Source organism: Chiloscyllium punctatum, chromosome 35 (genome assembly GCF_047496795.1).
Source record: "Chiloscyllium punctatum isolate Juve2018m chromosome 35, sChiPun1.3, whole genome shotgun sequence".
In the NCBI taxonomy this organism is placed as follows: domain Eukaryota; kingdom Metazoa; phylum Chordata; class Chondrichthyes; order Orectolobiformes; family Hemiscylliidae; genus Chiloscyllium; species Chiloscyllium punctatum.
The window spans coordinates 21179551-21202648 of record NC_092773.1 but is presented as its reverse complement, the minus strand read 5'-3'; the positions used below and the strand labels follow the sequence as shown (position 1 = coordinate 21202648).

General features: G+C 43.6%; 1 protein-coding gene across 2 annotated transcripts; it reads right to left on the bottom strand.

Moving 5' to 3' along the window:
* Positions 1 to 566: 566 nt before the first annotated feature.
* On the bottom strand, positions 567 to 22716 carry vdac3 (voltage-dependent anion channel 3). 2 transcript variants are annotated; one of them, XM_072554248.1, is made up of 9 exons: positions 22555 to 22716; positions 20287 to 20358; positions 16050 to 16099; positions 12355 to 12507; positions 11141 to 11193; positions 9099 to 9326; positions 2839 to 2989; positions 1574 to 1631; positions 567 to 1045 (listed from the first exon to the last, which is right to left on the bottom strand). In XM_072554248.1, exons 2-9 carry the CDS (start codon positions 20351 to 20353, stop codon positions 954 to 956), a joined length of 852 nt encoding a protein of 283 aa, XP_072410349.1. In that variant the 5' UTR covers positions 20354 to 20358; positions 22555 to 22716; the 3' UTR covers positions 567 to 953. The 2 variants fall into 2 exon arrangements, with proteins under 2 accessions (XP_072410349.1, XP_072410350.1); XM_072554249.1 differs by having other exon boundaries at positions 20287 to 20354; positions 22555 to 22669.
* Positions 22717 to 23098: the final 382 nt, after the last annotated feature.

The window sequence follows — 23098 nt, the reverse complement described above, 5'->3', positions numbered from 1 at the left end:
CAAGGGAGCATTCTGTGAAATGCTGGGACCTTGGCTCAAGAGGTGTTGGTGTGAGGTGACTGAGTAGGATCAAGTGTGGACTCTTCAGTTCAACTTTCTGTCCAGACTGAAGTCACTAGGTATGGCAGTTATAGGACAGTGATATGCTTCTCTTGGAGGATATGGGAGATCAGGGAGATTTCCGGGAACAAGTGCATGTGGCTGCAGCTCCTGAGAGTCCACATTAAGGAACTGGATAGGCCTCTTCCTCTCAACTGCTCTCAGCAGCCTGCCATATACAGATGTTGCACAGCTGATGCAACACATTTGCCATGGTGAAACATAGGTGAAACAAGTTAGCTAGTTTTCACGATTGGTTTCTATATTGCTAAGTCCCCTGCAGGAGGAGCACACAGCTGCACTGGTAGTGTGTGAATGATTTATAGTGAACAGCACATAAGCATTTCCTTCAGCATAAAGTTCTTGCTACTTACAGCTTCTGGATTCATTTGGCACAAACTCCAATTGGCAATGCAACACAGCACAACTCTTCATAACACTGCATCAACTTGACAACAACAATAAACTCCATCACATCCTTTTATTATTCTTCAGACACCTGATACAGTGAAGTGATTTAAAAATGGCATTAAACGTCTCTACCACATGCAGTCACATAAAGGAAATTAAATGTTGATTGTAATACATGATTTAAAGCTGGGTTTTTCAGGAAATAGTTGAGAACATTAACATCGCTCAGTGAAAACAACCTCCACCTAGTGTTAACTGGGAAACCAATCCAGTACAGATACCTCCCAGCAAAGCAGGCTGGCCATTTCGATCAAAATCAATTTTAAGGCCAGAACTTCTCATGATTCTTCTGTGCCTGGTCCATGGAGGAGAAGGGCAATTTATTTTCATCAATTTGTATTTCAGCAGCCAACCCAAAAGGTGTTACCATTTCATCCTCAATACTAAGCTTCAAGCTCAAAGCCCATGCCAACCTTGTGCCCCCCAGCATGGAAATTCTTCCCGTCAATCAGTCCAGACAGCGTCAACTTCACACCTATGAAAGAGACAGTAAGGTGGGCTGTGAATGTTTAGACATCATAAACCACCCCAGAGGCTGCCACATCTGCTCACACACAAGGAAACCAGTGGAAGAAAATGCTGCATGTCATTTGAGATCTTGGCCAGTATTATGGACCAGGCAGACCCCTTCAAACACTTCATGAAAGTAGCCTGGACCCAAATTCAGCTAGTTGTTCTAAGCAGGTGAAATGTGGATATTCCACAAATGATGCAGCTGGTCAAACCATTCGGTTTTAAACTAAAACAAGGAGAAGAGGATATTCCCTCATGTTGAGCAGAACAATTTCCCCAGGAATATGGTGGCAAAGCTGCAGGCCTGATAGGGGCAAAATAAGTGCATCATCATACATCCCTGCTGAATATCAAGTCAACTTATCATGAGTACAATGTGACCTGTGAGTGCTACAACATGAAGTCACAGTCGAGATCAGGTCACAGAGGTGCATCACCAACGGGGAATGTTTTAATACATTTGAAATTGAAAAGGCAGTTCCATACCCACCTGGTCTGAGAGTATGAGTGTATCCCAATCCAATCAGGCTGGAGTTGTTCACCTTCGCCTTGAAGAGAAAAAAAAATCACAAGCATAAACCAACAGGTGGATGATTCGAACCCCCTGAAACATTAAGAGAGAACTTCCTTGAACCTCATCTCTGCTCATCTCTGAAAATACTGAAATGACCATAGTTTGGTTCGGACAGAATTACAAACGAATGCAGCTATCATCTGGAGGCTCGGCATTAAAAACATACAGGCCCATTCTGTTCACTGGGGTCCCAAATTTAACATTGACTCAGTATAAAATGCTGAAGGGTAGTTCCTTGAAGCTCCAAACTGCATATCCCCACCAACATGATATAAACAACACCACTAGTTCAGACCATAGCAGATATATAGCAGTGCTGGACTCAAGATAAGAAACTGTGGTTTGAGCTCCACCGACCACTGGATGTTGGCATACCACAACCACGCTGAGTAGCCACACTACACGATGCTATTGCTTTATCAATATGCACAATACCAGTGAGACTGTGTTCACAAGACAGTTGGCAAGCTTGCCTGAGTAACAAAGGGTCACTGTATTTCAATGTGTGTTGCACACAAGTCAGAAACTGGCGTAAGCTTTTGTATCACAACTTCATGTATGTCTCCATATTACCAGCCCCTTTTGTCCATCATGTAGTTTGGGCCTGAGCTTCAGATTTTCTGGACCTGTTTTCCAATGTGCTGACCTTAATTTTATTTTTTGCAATTGAACTTCTTGTGTTTACATTTCGACCTCTCATTTTACACATTCTGGAGACTCTCATAACGACCATTCTCAATTCTCAGAAAGACTCATCCAGTTCACCAATGTCATTTTGGTGAAGGAAACTGCGATCCTTACTTGGTCTGGCCTGCATGAGACTCCAGACCCACAGCAACCTGGTTGACTCTTACTCTTCCCTGCCCCTCTGGGATGGACAATCAATACTGGCCTTACCAGCAATGCCCTCATCCTGTGAATATTTTTTTAAGCAAACTTTCATACTTTATGCTTCCCTTTTGCTAATTATTCCAAATCGGAATCATTCAAGCTCAAAATTTCACATCACTATCAGCTTCAGCAAACGGTTAATTTAGTCCCATTTTGTCTATTCTTGGCCTGTAACTCTGCTAAGTATCTTCCAAGTCAATTTGTCTCATGTCCCAGCACTTGTCAGTTTGAATTAGACTTGTTCTTTTTCAGGTGATGAAAGTGGGATACACAGTGGGAATGTTACTCACTGATACAAAGGTGTCACTGTCAATTTGGTACTTGGCAGCAATCCCAAAACGAGTATTGTTACTACCAGCAGTCCAAGCGAGGTTCACAGCAGTTTCCACTTTGTCATTCAATTTCTGGTAAATTGAGCCACCAAACTCAGCACCATCATTACTGAGAGGGAAGCGAGAAAGTTTAATTGAGCAGTGTTTGTTATCATTATTATGACCATATTAATTGTTTTCAGTTCTGATAAAAAATAAAAAGGGTTTTTGACAGATTCCATAATGAAACAGGCTCCCAGTATTAAATAACAAAGACTTTTATGTCCAATCAACCAGCTCAAGCCAGTATGCAACCAGAACTCAAGCACTCAAATATTTAAAGGATACAGAAGACCTTGATAGAATTGGATCATCAGGGGCAACTACTGTATTCTCACTGGTAGGGAGGTTCAGAAATGAGGCATCCTTCAAACGTGTAAGGTGTGGTTCAACATAGCGGCCTATTTTAGTCAAAAGCTTTCAGGTTTACTGCCCACTCCAGCTTTGAACACAAAACTCCGTGATCAACTTCCAGTGAAGGAGTGCTGCACTGTCAGAACAGCTGACTTTCAGGAGGGACTCCTTTTCCATGACACTGAGAGGAAGGTGCCAGTGTTGCCAATGTCGGTCACTACACTGTTGACAACAAACAGGCCAAATTCAAGCCAGCCAATTACCATCTTGTCAGTCAACTTTCAATCCTCAAAGTGTTAGAAGGTCTTGCCAACAGTGCGAAAACATTATCTACACCACCTGCTCAATAAGAGTCAGACTGGAGTGCTCACGGACAACTCCACTCCTGATCTCACAGCGGCCTTGGTCCAAGCACAGGCAAAACAGCTGAACTGAAGACACAGCGTGAGGGTCACTGCCCTTGATATCAGGACAGCAGTTGACAGAGGAAGCCGAAAGGAGCTCTTGCAAAACTGAAAACAATGGGATTCAGCAGGAGAAGTCTCCACTTGTTGGACTCATACTTTGCACAATGGTAGATGGTTCTGGTCATTGAGGTTTCACAATTTCAGGCCCAGGGTGTCTCTGCAGAAGTTCCTCAGGGTAATATCCCAGGTGCAACCATTCTTTATTGTGTAATGAATGGTCTTTGCCCCAACACAAGGTCAGAGACTAATCTGGGTGCTAACATAAAACTGCAGGCAGTGGAGGACAACAGGATCTGGATACTCCACAGATAGCAGCTCTCCTCCTGACTCCCTAAAGTCTGTCCACCATCAACAAGGTACAAGTCAGGAGATGTAGTATTCAGCCTGTCAACACTCCTCTCACATCATTTGTTTGATCATTTAATTTCTGTGCCTATAAATTAGGTTAGAAAATAACAACACCAGGTTAAAGTCCAATAGGTTTATTTGGAAGTACGAGCTTTCACAGCACTGTTCCTTCATCAGGGAACGAGAAGCGCAAGGTCATAAGACAGAATTTAATAAGTGTCATGCAACTGATACGATACACTGACCACACCTAGATTGCTGTTAAGTCTTTCATCTTTTAGAATGGATTGCAGGTTTCAGTTCATTAAGATATAAATCACAGAACTTCTTTCAAACATAGACTGGGACTGCCATAGCGTTAAGGGTTAAGATGGAGAAGAATTTAGGTGTATACAAGAAAATTTTCTGATACAGCATGTGGGTGCCCCTATTACAGAAGGTGCAAAACTTGACCTGCTCTTGGGCAATAAGGCAATGCAGGTGATTGGGGTGTCAGTGGGGGTGCACTTTGGGGCCAGCAACTGTAATTCTATTCGTTGTAAAATTGTGATGAAAAGAGATAGACCAGATCTAAAAGTTGAAGTTATAAATTGGAGGAAAACAAATTTTGACAGTATTAGACAAGAACTTTCAAAGGTTGTTTGAGTGCAGATGTTGGCAGGTAAAGGAACTGCTCGAAAATGGGAAGCCCTCAAAATGAGATAATGAAAGTCCAGAAACAGTATGTTCCTTGATAGGATAACAGGCAAGGATGGAAGATGGAGGGAAGGCTAAATGACTGGAGAAATTGAGGTTTTGGTTGACAAAAAGAAAGAAGCATATATGTCAGATAGGGAGAGGAGAGATTGAGTGAATCCTGAGAAGAGTATAAAAGGCAGTAGGAGCATTCTTGAGAGGGAAACAGGAGGGCAAAAAGGGGACATGAGACAGCTTTGGCAAATAGGGTTAAAGAGAATCCAAAGGGATTTTATAAATACATTAAGGACAAAAGGGTAGGGAGAAAAAGGGCCTCTCAAATATCAGCAAGGCAGCCTTTGTGTGGAACCACAGAAGTTGGGGGAAGATACTAAACAAGAATTTTGCATCAGTGTTTACTGTGGAGAAGGACATGGAAGATATACAATGTGATGAAATAGATGGTGACATCTTGAAAACTATCCATACTATAGAGGTGGTGATGCTGGATGTCTCAAAACACAAAAAAAAGTGGATGATAAATCCCCATGACCTGATCGTATGCTTCCTAGAACTCTGTGGAAAGCTAGGGAAGTGATTGCTGGGCCCCTTGCTGAGATACTTGAATCATCCACAGTCACAGGTGAGTTGCCAGAAGACTAGAGGTTGGCTAACGTAGTGCCACTATTTAAGAAAGGTGCTCAAGAGAAGCCAGGAAACTATAGACCAGTGAGCCTGACATCAGTGGAGGACCAATTGTTGAAGGGAATCCTGAGGGACAGAATTTACATGTATTTGGAAAGGCAAGGACTGATTATGAGTAAGGTAAAAACAATGACTGCAGATGCTGGAAAGCAAATACTGGATTAGTGGTGCTGGAAGAGCACAGCAGTTCAGGCAGCATCCAACGAGCAGCGAAATCGACGTTTCGGGCAAAAGCCCTTCATCAGGAATAAAGGCAGTGAGCCTGAAGCATGGAGAGATAAGCGAGAGGAGGGTGGGGGTGGGGAGAGAGTAGCATAGAGGACAATGGGTGAGTGGGGGAGGAGATGAAGGTGATAGGTCAAGGAGGAGAGGGTGGAGTGGATAGGTGGAAAAGGAGATAGGCAGGTCGGACAAGTCCGGACAAGTCAAGGAGACAGTGCTGAGCTGGAAGTTTGAAACTAGGATGAGGTGGGGGAAGGGGAAATGAGGAAGCTGTTGAAGTCCACATTGATGTCCTGGGGTTGAAGTGTTCCGAGGCGGAAGATGAGGCGTTCTTCCTCCAGGCGTCTGGTGGTGAGGTGAAGGAGGCCCAGGACCTCCATGTCCTCGGCAGAGTGGGAGGGGGAGTTGAAATGTTGGGCCACGGGGCGGTTTGGTTGATTGGTGCGGGTGTCCCGGAGATGTTCCCTAAAGCGCTCTGCTAGGAGGCACCCAGTCTCCCCAATATAGAGGAGACCACATCGGGAGCAACGGATACAATAAATGATATTAGTGGATGTGCAGGTAAAACTTTGATGGATGTGGAAGGCTCCTTTCGGGCCTTGGATAGAGGTGGGGGAGGAAGTGTGGGCACAGGTTTTACAGTTCCTGCGGTGGCAAGGTAAAGTGCCAGGATGGGAGGGTGGGTCGTAGGGGGGTGTGGACCTGACCAGGTTGTTGCGGAGGGAACGGTCTTTGCCGAAGGCGGAAAGAGGTGGGGAGGGAAATGTATCCCTGGTGGTGGGGTCTTTTTGGAGGTGGCAGAAATGTCGGCGGATCAACTTAGCTTTGTGTGTGGGAAATCATGTCTCACAAACTTGATTAAGTTTTTCAAACAAGTAACAAACAGGATTGATGAAGGCAGAGCAATGAACGTGATCTATATATGGACTTCAGTAACAAGGTTCTTCATGGCAGACTGTTCACAAGGTTGGATCTCATGGAATACAGGGAGAACTAGCCATTTGGATACAGGACTGGCTCAAAGGTAGAAGAGACAGGGTGGTGGTGGAGGGTTGTTTTTCAGACTGGAGGCCTGTGACCAATGGAGAGCCACAAGAATCGGTGATTCGGATTTGGATGTCATCATAAGAGTAAGTTTGCAAATGAAATCAAAATTGGAGGTGTAGTGGACAGTGAAGAAGGTTACCTCAGATTGCAACAGGATCTGAACTAGATGGGCCAATTGGCTGAGGAGTGGCAGATGGAGTTTAATTTAGATAAACGTGAGGTACTGCATTTTGGAAAAATCAAATCAGAGCAGGACTTACACACTTAATGGTAAGGTTCTGGGGAGTGTTGCTGAACAAAGAGACCTTGGGGTGCAGGTTCTTCGTTCCTTGAAAGTGGAGGAGGTATTTGGTATGCTTTCCTTTACTGGTCCGAACATCGAGTAAAGGAGTTGGCAGGTCATTTTGTGGCAGTACAGGATATTAGTTAGGCCACTTTTGGAATATCCTGTGCAATTCTAGACCCCTCCTATCAGAAGGATGTTATGAAACTTGAAAGAGTTCAGTAGATTCATAAGCATGTTGTCAGGGTTGGAGGGTTTGAGCTACAGCGAGAGGCTGAATAAGCTGGGGCTGTTTAACCTTGAGACAGAGGATTTGGATCGGGCTAGGCTTGGAGGGCCGAAATGTTCTGGAAAATTTTTTTGTTCTTTGTTCCAGTTGGAGGCTGAGAGGTGACCTTATAGAGGTTTATAACATCATCAGGGGCATGAATACGGTAAACAGACAAGGTCTTTTCCCTGGGGTGGGATAGTCCAGAATTAGAGGGTATAGGTTTAGGGTGAGAGGGGAAAAATTTAAAAGAGATCTAAGGAGCAAGTTTTTCACGTAGAGGGTGGTGCGTGTATGGAATGAGCTGGCACAGGAAGTGGTGGAGGTTGGTACAATTACAACATTTAAAAGGTATGTGGATGGGTACGTGAATAGGAAGGGTTTAGAGGGATGTGAGCCAAGTGCTAGCAAATGGGACTAGATTAGGTTAGGCTATCTGGTTGGCATGGATGAGTTGGGTCTGTTTTCGTGCTGTACATCAAAATGCAAATATGTGGTTGGTGGGGTGCAAAACAGAGAAAGGGAGAGAAGCGAGAGAGTATGTGAACTTGTGTGAGTAAGTGTATGCATGAGTGTGGCAGAGGATAAACCTGTGAGAAGGTGTGTCCGAGGGCGAGAGTGTGCTCGGTGTACGTGTGGGTGCCTGAGAGACAGCTTATGAGAGAGGGTCTGCGTGATTGTGAGCATGTCAGAGAAAGAGAGCGAGCATGTGTGTGTGTGTGTGTGTGGTTGAGTGACAGTGCATAGTGTTATGGGGTCACCTGTCATATGACATGAACCCAAGGAACCAGTTAAGGCCACCCTCATGGGTACAGAACTTGGCTACTAACGGTATTAATGAATAGACACCATCAACCTATTCTAAAAGATTGAGACTTTACAACAGTCGAGGTGTGTTCAATAGTTTCAGTTGCATGACACTACGATTTTTTGGCTTTAAATTCTCTTATGATGCTGCCCCACAAGTTACATGATGAAGGAGCAGAAGAAGAAACCTGGTGTCATGTGATTTTTACTTTGTCCACCCCAGTCCAACACTGGCACCTCTGCATCAAGTCAGGAGTGTGATAGAAGACTGATTATTTGGTTGGTGGGCTACAACCTTCAAACAACACTGAAAAAGCTCGACACCATCCAACACAAAGCAGCCTATTTCAGCAGCACCCAATCTAACACCTTCAATGTTCACTACATCCAACACTGATGCGTACTGGCTGCACCACATACAAGACACACTGCAAGTACTCACTCAGGCTCTTTGGACAGCATCTTGCAAACCTGGGACCTCGACCACTTTAGAAGGACACCATTTGTACGTTCCTCTCCAAGCCATGCATCCCCGTGATGGGGAAATAATATGACCATTCCTTCACAGTAACTGGGACATCCTCCCTCAACAACAGACTATAGTGGCTCAAGAACACAGCACACCATGAAGTCCTTCAAAGCAATTAGGGATAGCCAATAAATGCTGGCCTAGCGAACAATATCTACTTCACGAGTTCATAAATGATAAACCAAAGCCCCAAATGTTTAGGTGGATATAAACCAAAATCCCAAGGCAGTAATTCAAAGAGGAGAAACTGAATGATTTCTGGTCCCCCAGTTAATATTCACCCCTCAGCCACATTTCAAAAACAGATTCTGGCGAGATGATTATCGCAAACATACTGTCTATCCCATTTCCAAACTCAACAATGAATTTCAACACCTGTAAAATGCTTTGGGTCACCAGTGGTCACAAATGGTGACATTAATGAAAGTCTTTTTGTTAAAAATTACAGCCATCTCTTTTCTCTAATGTACTTACACATGGGTATGCAACTGGAAGTCCCCTGCTTTATGGCCCAGAGAGAAGTTGTTCTGTGCCAGCTTGGATTTGGCAGTGTCAAAGGCCATCTGGTGCCCAATAAACCAGCCCTCATAGCCCAACACAGCCATGCTGTGGATGGTGGGGCCAGCAAAGTCAAAATCAATATCACAGCCCAGGTTCACGTAGTCTCGTTTGTAGGCAGTCTTCAGCTTTCCACTCTTCTTACTGTAGGCACACAAAAGACACATCCAGAACATTATTGACAACAAATGTGTCGAAGTGTAGAGCTGGGATTGTCCCCCAGCTCCTCTAATGAGTTTCTTCCTTTTGGTATATTGCCACAGAGCTTTCCACTATCAGTCCCAAGGTGCCCATTCATCATGGCTAGTCAGTGTCAGCTGGCTCTCTAACCTGAAAAGAGATCACAGTCCAGCCCGAGTCCACAAAATGCTCTTGCATGTAACGTCTGGGTCACTGGACACCTGTTAACATTTCACATCAACTGGAACAGCTCCAAAGATACAGCCACATGCTCCACTTCCATATGGACAGCTTCATCAGGCACAAGGTCAGTGATGCTTCTAGCAATGATGGGAAACCTTGGAATTATGTTCTCTCTGCTACTCCTCCACCTCCTAAATACATGACAGATCTTTTCCTTCTTTCGACTTAAACCTAACATGTTACCATGCGGCAGATCCGAAAGCTGCAGTTTAAGATGTGACATGGTCTGCATTAAAACTCTACTGGGATCGATAACCTGCAATTCAACACCCTGGTCCACTACGAGGATAACAGTGAATACAAATCACCTGTCGTGAATGTGGCAACAGTGTTGAGGTGGTTAATTTTGGTTCAACTCTAAGACCATTTAATTCCACTTCTGTGATACCTGACACATCTCAATCAATTGAAGAAACCCTCACTTCTACAGCTAACCATTCCATTGCACATCCAACCAGCATCTCATATTCTACCCTCCATAAACTTTAGCTCATCCAAATTTCTGCAGCCCTCATAACTCACAGCGAGCTCCATTCTCTGATCATCCACCAAACTCGATGACCTACACAGAGTCACAGTCAAGCAATGACTTAAGTTAGGTATGTTAATACTTGTCTACAAATCTATACATGGCCTCATCACCCCTCCACAAGTCTGAAACCTCCCCCAGTCGCACAACTCTCCAACATCTCATGGTGGCTCAGTGGTTAGCACTGCAGCCTCACAGCACCACGGTCCCAGGTTCGATTCGAGCCTTGGTTGACTGTCTGTGTGGAGTTTGCACATTCTCCCAGTGTCTGCATAGGTTTCCTCCCACAGTCCAAAGATGTGCAGGTCAGGGTGAATTGGCCATGCTAAATTGCCCATAGTGTTCGATGCATTAGTCAGAGGGAAATGGGTCTGGGTGGGTTACTCTTCGGAGGGTCGGTGTGGACTGGTTGGGCCCAAGGGCCTGTTTCCACACTCTAGGGAATCTAATCTAATCTCTGCATTATCAAAATGCAGTATTTTGGGCATTTAAGATTTTCCTTGCTCCAGTGTTCGACATGCCTTCAATTGCCCGAGCCCGAGCCCCAGACCGTGGAATTCCTTCTTGGGGTGCATCATTTTCCTCTTTGAAGGTACTCCTTTAAACCTACCACTAAATCCAGCTTTTGGTTGTTGGACCTAATAATTCATCATTTAGCTCAGTGGCAAACTTTGCTTGAAAAATGCTCGTGTCAATTGCCTTTCATTTCATTAAAAAGTGCTGCATAAATACGAAAGGCTTCCTCCAAAACTCGTCAGCAACCACACTCAATTGGGCTCTCACATCTAACATCATTATTGTTTTCCAGTCAGTCACAAGCGCACCTCCATTCCCTGCCTCGCCTCTGCCACCTGAAGAAAACCTACCCAAGCTCACTGACCCATGCTGACGATACAATATTACTCACTGAAGTGAGACTGCACACATTACAAGTGGAATCATTCGGGTGACTGTGCAAACTCTATCTCCACCATGGTTGAACCAAACATAAAAATGAAAATCTTACCCTGTATTTGGTACAAACGTCGTGTCAAAAGTCAGCTTTAGTCCTTTAGCAAGCTGTGAGAAAAACAGACCAAAGGGAAGTTAGTTTTTTGGTGTATGTCCTGCTTAACACTATCAAAAGCATTTTCAAATAGATACAAGGTGAAATGTGTGTTGCGATAGACTGACATTCAAGTTTCATATTGAGGGAAGCTGCACTTTCACAACTGCTGTCTTTCAGATGGGATATTAAACCAAGGTCCACAGATGGCCACAGACGATTCCGTGGCACTTCAAATCGAGCAGGATATGTCTGAGGGTGTCATCCTTCAACCCATGTATTCAAAAGCAGGCAATATGCTGATTTATCTTTTTGGTGCTTACTGTGCAACAAATCACATTTCCAGCAACTTTGACTGGACTCCATAGTCACTCACTGGCTGGAAAAACTTGCCAACATTTCTTCGAGGTTTGGTCTTTGGTGCTTCATGAATTCCCAAGACTCTGGTACTTAATGTTTAAATGTTGTCATGTCCTCCCAATAACTGTAATATCCTCAGCAAAATCAGATCTACATTCTCACCAGACCTTATGAAACCAGCAACACTGCAAAGCCTGGTTGTCCAGCTCTTCTGCAGTGCTTTACAACAGCATAACATTAATAAGTATCAAATTATGAACAAAGGTATAGCTCCAGACTGTCCAAACACTGCAGTTTTTTTTGCCAAGCCAGGCAGAAATTTCTAACCACTGAGCTGTGGAACCCACTCTGCAGCAACACCAACATCATCCTGCTCTTCGGGAGTAAAGCACAGCTTAGGTAGAGTTAAACTTTTTCTACACAGCCCATCAAACGTTTTCATGAGTCAGATGACTCTCGCTCACCCTACAACTATGTTCCAGTTAAGCACTGCCTTCAGTGAGTTACAGTAAACATCCATCCCACTTTTTCTGTTTCAGTGGTGTGCAGAAGAGACTCATACCTGTATCAATTTCTCCACTTGCCACACAACATGTCTTTCCAACTTGGAATTTCCACCTAGATTTTAGGCCACAAAAGATAAAGTATGTTTTGGTCTGGACAGTCTTAGCCACCTAGGGATAAGACCCAATGACACAGCGGTCCTCTTATAATGTGTTAATCCAGACACCCAAGGAATGTTCTGGGGACCCAGGTTCGAATCCCACCACAGCATACAGTATAATTTGAACTTCGTAAAAACATGCAGCACCTACCTGATCTTCGATGGTGATTTCACTGGATAAAACATTATCAGTATTCCATTTTTCAGTGAAGGTTAGTCCGTACTCTTTTAGCTTGTATTTGGTTTCCAGACTGCCTGTGGCTTTGCCCGTGTCAGTATTTGAAGAGCCGGAGGTGGTAAACTCCTGTAAAAGAAAGCATATGAAGAAGCATAATCAAAGGGTGTCCCTCCCTTTGCCACTGGCAGCAACACCAAGATAAAACATACTGAATATCAACATTCCTGAGGAAGGGTTTTTGCCTGAAATGCCAATTTTCCTGCTCCTCGGATGCTGCCTGATCTGCTGTGCTTTTCCAGCACCACTCTAATCTCCAGCATCTGCAGTACCCACTTCTGCCTGAATATCAAAACAGCCTGTCCGTAGTCGTCCGTATTTCAGTTCAGTGACGTTACACATTATCCAACGATATATGGTCTATTCCAAAATTCAATACATTAACTCCATTTCACCAATAAAGCAGGAGTCAACAAACTCATACAAACAGTGAAATATTTTTTGGAAGTGATGTAATGCAAATTTGCAAGTCATAGTGGTGTGGGTTGTTTCTCATCCTTCCACTCTCTCTCTCTCCCACCGTTTATGAATCATTCTACTGCTGCTGGACTTTCGAGCTCACTTCACTGTTCAGACAGATCCCTCTGCAAATCAAGACACAGATCTGGAGCACCTCCCTCCATGATGGAGTGCTTAACAGATCAATGTGGCCTAAAGATATAACAGCAATCAAGCCAGGGCTGCCTGCAAAGTTCTCTCTATTTATTAAATGCTAAAGAAGAGTGAACAAAAAATAAAACTGACATAATGAGCAACCACAGAACAAAACCACTGGATGTCTCCATGGCAGCTTCCTACCCCTGCAACAGGTATAGCTCAAAGTTCAACACCACCCTTTAGTGATGTCCCAAATGTTGTTCTTCATGAATAATTCTGATCGCATTCAGATGCTTAAGACAATTAAGAGATTTGGTAGCCTAAGGTTACCTTTTCTTTCAATTTTCCATATTTCATTGAAAGGAAGTAGAAAGGTTGCTTATCCTGGAAACACTGGTCACAGTGACTCTACTCTATTGATCCTCCACACTGAGATCGCAGCTTTGAATACATGCAGCGAAGACACTCAGCTCCAGGTAAGAAACTTTGCCACTCACTGAAAAGTAACAGATTATGCACCAACTGCCAAACACCACAGAACATGAAGTTTAATTCTCTTGGGTTATCATGGAAATCATAGGTTGTAGAGGGAATTGGGGTTTTACTTCTATGCAGTACAAGTTGACTGATACTCTAACACAAACTGAAGTCCTGAACTATGCTGAGAGTTTTGGTAGATAACCCAAGTTATTCAAGGTCAGCAGGAACAGCACAAAGCCAAATTGTAGAACAATGCAACAGTAGCAGGGTATGTTAGCAATATTGCCAGTGATGTTCCAGTGAGTAAATATAATACAGAACAACAAGAGCTCTCACAGTGGCCTCTAATAACAAGAAACATGAAAACAGAATTCTCACAGACACTTTTATACGTAACAGTACGATCAGAAATTACAGAGAGGTGAACGAGGGGAAATTAACCATGCTGTAATCTGGTACAGAGCTTTCAATCCCAAAATGAAACCAAATGCACTTCCACTAGACAGATCAACTGCATTGATGGTCCTTTCCAATTCAGTTTTTATTCTGCACTCCCAAAGGAAAGTGAAAGTTTAAAATGGTGCACGAGTCAGATAACTAAGAGAAAAAAAAACACAATCTGAAGATTTGGCCCTGTTTCCCATCAACTCAGGAATATCCTACCAATTCCTCATGACAAAATACTGGAAAGAAAAGGACTGCAAACACAACAGAAGAAATCAATTGCATGCTGCTCAGGCACAGACACTTCACTGGTTTAATTAGGGGGACAGAGAAGGAGAATCAGAGTCAGCAAGTGGATTGACTCAAATTATCTTACCATCTGATGGAGCAATCCAGCACAAGGTGGTCAAGCAGCAGGACAGAGAAAGCAAACAGGAAGGAAGTAGATTAGATTACAGCTGGCAAGATCAGGTCTGTACATGAGTACTAACAGACTGTCCCAAAGCTGGTCCTTTTACTAAAAGCTGTTCCTTTTCTCAAGGATACTGTATCCTTGATTTTTCTCAGAGGGGTCATAAAACAGTCCGGGATCTGAAACGACTGGTTTGGTCGAGAGATGAAAGGGCTTACTGAGAGGCATTTTTGTTTATACATGAACAGATGAGACTTTAGGTCAAACTTCTAATGTTTTAGAAGTGACCTGTATAATGAAAGGGAAGTGGTTAGTCCTGAAAGCTGAAATCTTGTCTAAGTCAGTTCAGCAGTGGGCTGTTTGGAAACAGGCTGCCAGACTCTCTCTCGTTCTGCCCTACTAACTTCAACCTGTAAGCCTTTGTTTCATTTTTGCTCTATGTTTAACGGGGTTATTTATTGCGACTGTTATATATTTTCAGAAGAGCATAATTAAGTCTACTTTGGACAGACTGAGTTCTATGTATATTCTGTTCATAGTGTTACATTCTGTAATTTTATGAATAAACTTTTGAATGTTTTAAAACCCGGTCGTCAACCGAGCGAACTTAGTCTGGGTAATTTTCTCTGCACTTATCGAAACAAATTGCAAAGTTACAGTCTGGGCTGTTTGCTTAAGAACGCCTGGCCTCGTCCACAACAAGACAATATGCAGTATAACAGACATGAGATGAGAAATCAGAGCCCTGGGGACAGCCTCAACTTTTAGACAGAGAAAAGACTTTGCAGACTTCAACACACTCATCGTCAGTGGATTCCATTCTACCAGTTTATTTATTCATAACAGTATAGCCATCATGTTTCTACACAGAACATAAAACACTACAGCTCAGTACAAGCCCTTTGGCCCTCGATGTTGCACCGACCTGTGGATCCAATCTGAAGCCCAATGCAACAGAGAAAAATTTGATGAAGGATAACGGGGAGCAGGAATAAATGTTATTTTTAGGAAACACATCTGCAGAAATGACTGAATGTTCGAGTCTGAACATGTTGTTTCAATAATCAAACAAATTCATCCATACTGGCACAAATATTAAAGCTATCTGACGGAAGTGCACTGTCTTTGACATTTCTATACCGAGATACAACATAACGTTATCTTGTCTCAGCCTCACCTACAGCATATATACAGTCCTCAGAGCATGGCAAATGGAATTCTGGCATTTATTGCAAGGAAAATGGCATAAAATAGTACCAGCATAAGAGAAAACAGTGGAGATTTGGCTTTTAAATATACATGGGACAGTGAGGCAAGTGTATTTAAGGCCACAGTCTGGTCAGCCATCATCTTACTGACAGCAAAGCAGACTCTAAAGGGCCAAATCAGGCTGACTACTGTACCTATTCCTTATGATCTTCACAGCTTGCCACTCACACAGATCTTTCACAACACTATTCTCTGATCATCAGAAGAAATGATGACCTACAGCAACTCTACCAGCCTGTGGAGAAGTCTCTCACCTGCAATTGATGAACCAATAATAGGTTCCATACACTTTATGTCTTGTTTCTTACTCTCTGATTAAGACATTGCTGCCCATTTTGATCTGGAGTGTTTCTGCTTTCTCAATAACCTAGTCCACCACATCTGCCTCCCACAAACTTTGAAAACTCACCACTCCACTCGATGATTTGGTCTTGAGTTCCAGCTTCACCAAACCAAACCCTAAGAAATGAAAATAACAGTGTGTTGGATCAAATCAGCACTGAGCTCAAGATACCATAGTTAACGCATCAGAAGTAATACAAAATGTAAACCACAGCAAATTATGGAGATTAAAACTCACCTACAGTCTTGCACTTCAAAAGCAAGTCCAACATTACCTAAAATATGATTCCAATCCTTTACTGCCCAACACAGTCAGCCACCGAGTGCTCAAAAGTGGCTGGGATTTGCAGTGGAAAGAATGATTTGACTTTGTGTTGTGTTTGTACCAATGCCAAAGTTATCACTGGAATAATGTTGAACTCTGCTCGTCTTCTTTATTCATCACTTGAACCTGTTCCCATTTCAAATGACAACCCCATCCTGAACACGAGTTAACCCAGTGTTACCCAGCTTGTTAATTCTCTTTCTCAGCTGAGAACAGGACCATGCACAGCATTTCACAGTTTGAAAAATCCACATGAAAAATCCACTCAATTTGAATCCCAGGGAGAAAGACACATTGCATACAGCTTATGCTACAGGACTATACAGAAAGTTGCTGTACAAATCCAAACCAAGATTCATGAAGGTCTGCTCTCAGTCAACTCCAAGAAATGGCTTGAAAGTAGAAGAAAGAGGGCATTGGTAGAGGGCTGATATTCAGACTGGAGACCTGTGACCAGCCATGTGACATAAGGATTGGTGCTGGGTCCACTTCATTTCATCATTTATACAACTGATTTGGATGTGAACATTGGAGGTAGAGTTAACGAGTTTGCAGATGACACTAAAATTGGAGTTGTTGTGAACAATGAAGAAGGTTACCTCAGATTACAACAGGATCTTGATCAGATGGACCAGAGGGTGCTGCATGTATGGAATGAGTTGCCAGAGGAAGTGGTGGAGGCAAGTACAATTACTGCATTTAAAAGGCATCTGGATAGGCATGTGAATAGGAAGGGTGTAGAGGGATATGGGCCAAGTGCTAGCAAATAGGACTAGATTAATTTAGGATATCTGGTCAACATGGACAAGTTGGACCAAAGGGTCTGTTTCCATGCCATACATCTTGATGATTTTATATCACCAGTTGAAAGCATTTACAGGGTTCCACTCAATTCTAAATCCAAGACAATTCGGAATCATTGCAGAGTACAATCTGGAATCGACAGACTTCCTTGTCCGAATAAACTGCACAGTAGCTCAGAGTGACTGGAAATTCAAATGCCACTCTTGGAATTGTTTTGCAAGGCACTAAGTTACTATATCAAGAATGATTACGTCAGCACTGCTGGTACTAGCAAGAAGGAATTCGGAATTGCAACTGCCCCACATGTTCATTTGCAAGCGCAAAGCATTTGATGAGTGCTCCTGTTATTATTGATTATATAAAGGCTGAGTTAGTTTATCAAAATTAATCTCTTTACCCTATTCAACATGAACATTCAAGTCAAAAGTCACAAGTCAGCTTATGCAACAGCTGCACCGACAGAGAAACTGAGGAGGAGGCAGAACCAGAAACCATGCAGAGACAGTCATCGACCTGCTACTTTCAAAAAGCAGGAAGGAAACAGAGTTCCTTCATTATCCATGAGGGCTTTCGATTTCAAAAGTCGGGGGGGGGGGGGGGAGCAAGATACTGAGCATGGGTGACAGTGAAAACTGGCTGGCAAGAAATGAACTGGCAAAAGCAAAGCAGACACCGCAGGCATGCTATCTGTGAAATAAAATGGAACTTTTTACAAATATAATGCTGCCTCTGACAAAAGTGAGTTTGAAAACATTGCAAGGTGGAAGTATTGTCAATCTCAAAACTGCTGCCGTTCAGCCCATTGCATCTGCAGCAGCTCTTGGGAAATGTCCCAGAATCAGGGACCGTGCAATCTGAGTAAGCCCATGGGTTTAAGTTGATACGCCTTGCCTCTGTAAAAGCTAATACCTAGATAGAATCATTGAGTCAGTCACACATCACATAACAGATCCTTCAATCCAACTCATCCATGCCAATCAGGTTTCTCCAAACCCAATTCATCCCACTTGCCTGCATTTGGCCCATACCTCTGTACAGAGGGACTTCGATTACCCGAACATCAATTATCCAAATTTCAGATTATCCATTGAAGATTGCAAGGTTCTGATGCTTGGCTAAACTATGTTATCCAGCATTCAATTATCCGAACAAAATACTCCACAGCCGTGTTGTTCAGATATTTGAGGTTCCTCTGGAAATCTGTCCTATTCATGTACCTGCCCAGATGTGTTTTAAATGTTGTAACCATACCCGCATCTACCACTTCCTCTGGCAGTTCATTCCACACATGAACCATCCTCTGTGCAAAGACACCCCTCAAATTCCTTTTAAATCTATCTCCTCTCACCTTAAAAATATGCCCTAGGTTTGAACTCCCCCACCTTAGTGTAAAGGCAGATGCCATTCACCTAAGCTATGCTTTTATATCTATGCTAAAAAGGTCATCCCTCAACTTTATACCGCCCAGTGAAAAAGTCCCAGCCTATCCAGCCTCTCCTTACAACTGAAACCTCCAATCCCAGTTGATGGATTATAGGTCTAATGGTGTCATTTGATAAAAGCACGAACAATACAATGCCAGCAAACAATTCAGCAAATTCATGATTTGGATAGGAATTCTCATGTCATTGAGAGAGGGGCTGTAGTCAAACAAGGCTGATGAGAGGTTTTCAACGACACGTACAAACGAGATATTCTCATATTCTGGCAACTAGAACACATGGCACCCCCTGAGATTGGCACACAGTCCTACCATTTTCCAATCACGCACACTGTCCTCTCACCCAGATGATGATAAATAGGCTTGTTACGAAACTGTCAAAAGGTACAGCCAATGTAGTCTAATTTGAGATGTACAATACTGCACACTTCAAAATACAAATATACCAAATGGGAGAATAGTTTACAGAGGACTATTGAGGGCTGGGGTTCAAGATGACCAAAGGGACCTCTGGATGCTCAAAAGCTAGTTACTAAAAAGATCAACAAGGTGAATGATTCATCACGGTCAGATGACTACAATTTGGTTCTCATCTGTAATACTAAAGTCTGCGATGCCATTCAATTAAATGCATTAGACTTGCCAAAAGTTAACAAATGAATTATCTCAGTGCCCACAGTAAGGGGAAGTCATGATATCCAAGTGGATTGTTAGTAGATATTAGACAGACTTAGTAAATAATCCAGTTAAGACACAATATTAGAATGGAAATAAGCAGGACACCAGGGATACAATTCTTCCCTCTCAAATGGGAATCCAGAAAAGGAGTTAAAACTTCACTTTTGATCTGAACTGAGACCAAATCCAGGAGTGCATTTATGCACTGTCCCAGACGCAAAGCTGACTTCAGGTTTCAAAAGGGACCGAGGTATTTACCGAGAAAGGAAGTGCGTAATCAACACTAGGGTAATGGCTAGGGACTGATCAACGTACCAGTTCCAATGAAACAGTACAGCAAATTCAATGGAGTTGAACAGCCAACTCCTGTCATGAAGCTTCTGAATAACTCTCGCTGTAGTTTATTAACAAGTGCTTTTCCTGGGTAGCAACAAAGGGGGCCAAAGGACATGTTATTCTGCATGGTTTCAGAGGCAGAGGCACTGTCTCAACCAAAGAACATGAGCAGTTAATCTGTAAATTCTGAAATCTGAGCATCAACAATGATTTGAAGTACAACATCCAATAGCAGTGTGAACACTGCAGAACACATACCCAGTCAGTTTTAGGAGTCATTGCAATCAACTGATATTCCCACTGCTATCATTTCCAGACCATATCAGGTTGCAACTGCTCTCTGCTTACACTGCTGGGTGTGTGACTGTCACTGGTGCACTGAGATAGAAAGGTTTCTAAGCAACATATGCACCATTTTATTTCCTTCAGCTATTACATGAAGGATTCACAGGATACAGAGCGTTTTTACCCCACTCTTCATTCATGTTCAGGTGCCACATATTTCTATTAATGACAGTATCCTTGATTGTAGGAGAGATGAAAGACAAGTTCATGTGCTACAAGAATGCAAATTACATTTCTTTTTCTGATGAAATCAGCTCCTCATGTAAAGACTACATCCATTATTTCACAAAAACACATTTGTGACATTTAGCTAACTCACGCATGAGTCTGAGAGGAGTTTCTAAAGAATTGAGGAAGGAAGAAAAGGCTGCTCACCATATCCTTTCGTGAAGAGATCCCGACTGGATTTCCCCAAGTCTGCATATGATGGTGGCACAGACATTCTGCCTTTGGAAAGGAGACAATTCATTAGGCACCAACACAAAGTAACTGACATGTGAACATCTCTTACTTCAATTCTTCATGTATTAAGCACAACATGAAGCCACAGTTATTGGTCATCTTTAGTCACAGTGAAACTTCAGAATTCAAAGACCAACAGACAGCTACACAATGACTTGCAAACTTCAGTGCTTCAAGTGACATATGTCACACATCTTTCTCAATATTACTACCAGAGTTGTAAATGTGGACTGACACCAATGCATCTTCATAAGATCCAACACACTGGCACTGTTACAAATTGCGCTATTGAGTTACAAATACTGAAATTCCTCTCCCTGCAGCATTAAAAGAACTCATCAAATTGAATACAGTTCTGCAATACATTCTGTTGCTCAATAAAGCTGCCTCCCCCACCATAACACCAGTGATTGATCTGTACTAATGTTACACACCCACTAGTAAGCTCAAGGGTGAAAAAGTATCATTTACAGATTGCCACCTTGCAGAAGAGAAATCTGACACAGGTACAACCTCCAGTGCTGGAATAATATAACAGCAATGGGCCTAAGAATTCAAAGGTCCAATTAGATCCTTCAGCATCTCATCCTGCTCAGTAAAGCACCAACTTCTAATATTTCAAAGGAAACCAACTTGCGCGACACACTGAAAAATGTTCAGATTCTGACAAGTCAAAGTAAACCGTCAAATACAAGCAAGACAACTTGCCCCATAAAATTCACTCCCTGCTACCTCTGGACCCTCATTCTCAGACTCTGCTACCTCTCGTTCTCCAATCTCCAACCAGTGGAAATCATTGACCTTGATCTACCCTGTCTGGTCCTGTTCATATCCTGAAGATGTCGATCAGATCACCCATTAACCTTCTCAATTTGATACGAAACCTCTGAGAGGCATCTTGGGCCACTCAATGTTTCTCACTAGAACATAGTATTGACAAATTGACAGGAGATGATAACTTAACCATACCCTTAACAAAAGTAAAGTTTCAACTAGATTAGAGAGAGCACACATGACTTGTAATGCAAAGTCTGCATGAGTAATGCTGACCGCGGCAGATGGAGTTTAATTCAGATAAATGCGAGGTGTTGCATTTTGGGAAAGCAAATCTTAGCAGGACTTATACACTTAATGGTAAGGTCCTAGGGAGTGTTGCTGAACAAAGAAACCTTGGAGTGCAGGTTCATAGCTCCTTGAAAGTGGAATCGCGGGTAGATAGGATAGTGAAGAAGGCGTTTGGTATGCTTTCCTTCATTGGTCAGAGTATTGAGTACAGGAGTTGGGAGATCATGTTGCGGCTGTACAGGACATTGGTTGAAATATTGCGTGCAATTCTGGTCTCCTGGGGGTGTTTGATGGGGTCTGTCTGGAGGGAGTATTACTCTGTTTCCAACTGTGTGCTGTATTTGCCCTGGGACTCTTCGAAAGGAGGGTGTGAGAGTGGCAGGATTCTGCAACCAGTGACGTTGATGGACTGTGTATGTTTGATGCATGAAAGCCGATTTCAATTAGCCTGAATAGGTGCCAGTATTGGCCACCCTTTGCAGAAACAGCCCACTCCTCTGAGCCAGGTGGCTTCAAGTCTCATCTGCTCCAGGGGTGTGCATGGTGACAACATCTCTGAAAAAGGTGAGTTGGAAAACATCTAGAATGTGTCCAGTTCGCATTCTCAAATAATGGCATCACACTGATGATTAACTTTCCGCCAGAGAAGAAAGCACGTTGGGATCAATGTTCAAAGGACAATGCAAAACGCGCCCGACAGAATAAAACCAGCATTAATAATATAATCCTCTCCCTTGACAAGGTCACCTTTTTGCCCATCAAACTTTTCTTGGAAAAACCAAGAGGGGGAGGCGGAGGGCGGGGGAAGCAGTGTTAGGGGCGGGGTGTATATGGGGCGGAAGGGCTTTGAAGGGGCGGGATGCAGGTAGGGCTCCTCCACACGTGGAAGTGAAACCCTCCCTCCCCCCGATGCCCCGTGTGGAGCGGGCCTGCGGGGACCCACCCAGCCCCAGGGTCAGGAAGAGGAGGGGGCCTTGGGTAAGGCCTCCGCTCACTGGCGGGCTCCAGGACAACTGGCGGGCCCCCAACGCCCGGGGACTCTCTCTTTCTTCGCCACCGCCCAACCCCCCCCCCCCCCCCCCGGGGAGAGCAGGGAGTGCGCTGTGCTCTCGTTACCTGCAGCCTCGATGCCTCCTGATGATCAAAGCCGAGTGAGCCGCTGCCTCTGAGAGGGCAACGTGAAGGAGAGAGCTGGGGTCTTACTGCGCCTGCCCGCTGAGGCTGCACATGGCGCATGCGTCCCGACCGGACCGCCCTCCGCTGACACTGCCCCCTCTGGCCGGAGGTTTTCCGACAGAACACAGTCCACCAGCTTCCCAGACCACTGGCTCATCATTCCAGATAGCACTGCGTCCACCTCTAAATCCTACTGTTCACCTGATGAAACTGAATAGGGTGCAAGCAGAGCCATTCGGTCCGTCGAGTCTGAGCTATCAGAGGTGGCTGCAGTTTCAAAATTTAAGAGGCATTTCGATTGGTGTATGAACGGGAAGGATTTAGTTGGATATGGGCCAAATGCTGGCAAACAGGACTAGATGAATTTATGATATCTGGTCAGCCTGGACAAAATGAAGCCAAGGAGTCTGTTTCCACGCTGATTCGGAGACCGCACCAAACTTCCAAGGAGCAACTGACCCAGACCAATCCTTAATTAGATTAG

Excerpts from the sequence above, each read along its gene's own strand:
- vdac3 (XM_072554248.1), bottom strand. The coding sequence starts at position 20,353 with ATGTCTGTGCCACCATCATATGCAGACTTGGGGAAATCCAGTCGGGAT. Across the intron at positions 16,100-20,286 it reads TCTCTTCACGAAAGGATATG|GGTTTGGTTTGGTGAAGCTG; the intron begins GTGAGCAGCCTT and ends TTCATTTCTTAG. Across the intron at positions 2,990-9,098 it reads TTCCAGTTGCATACCCATGT|TAATGATGGTGCTGAGTTTG; the intron begins GTAAGTACATTA and ends CTTCCCTCTCAG.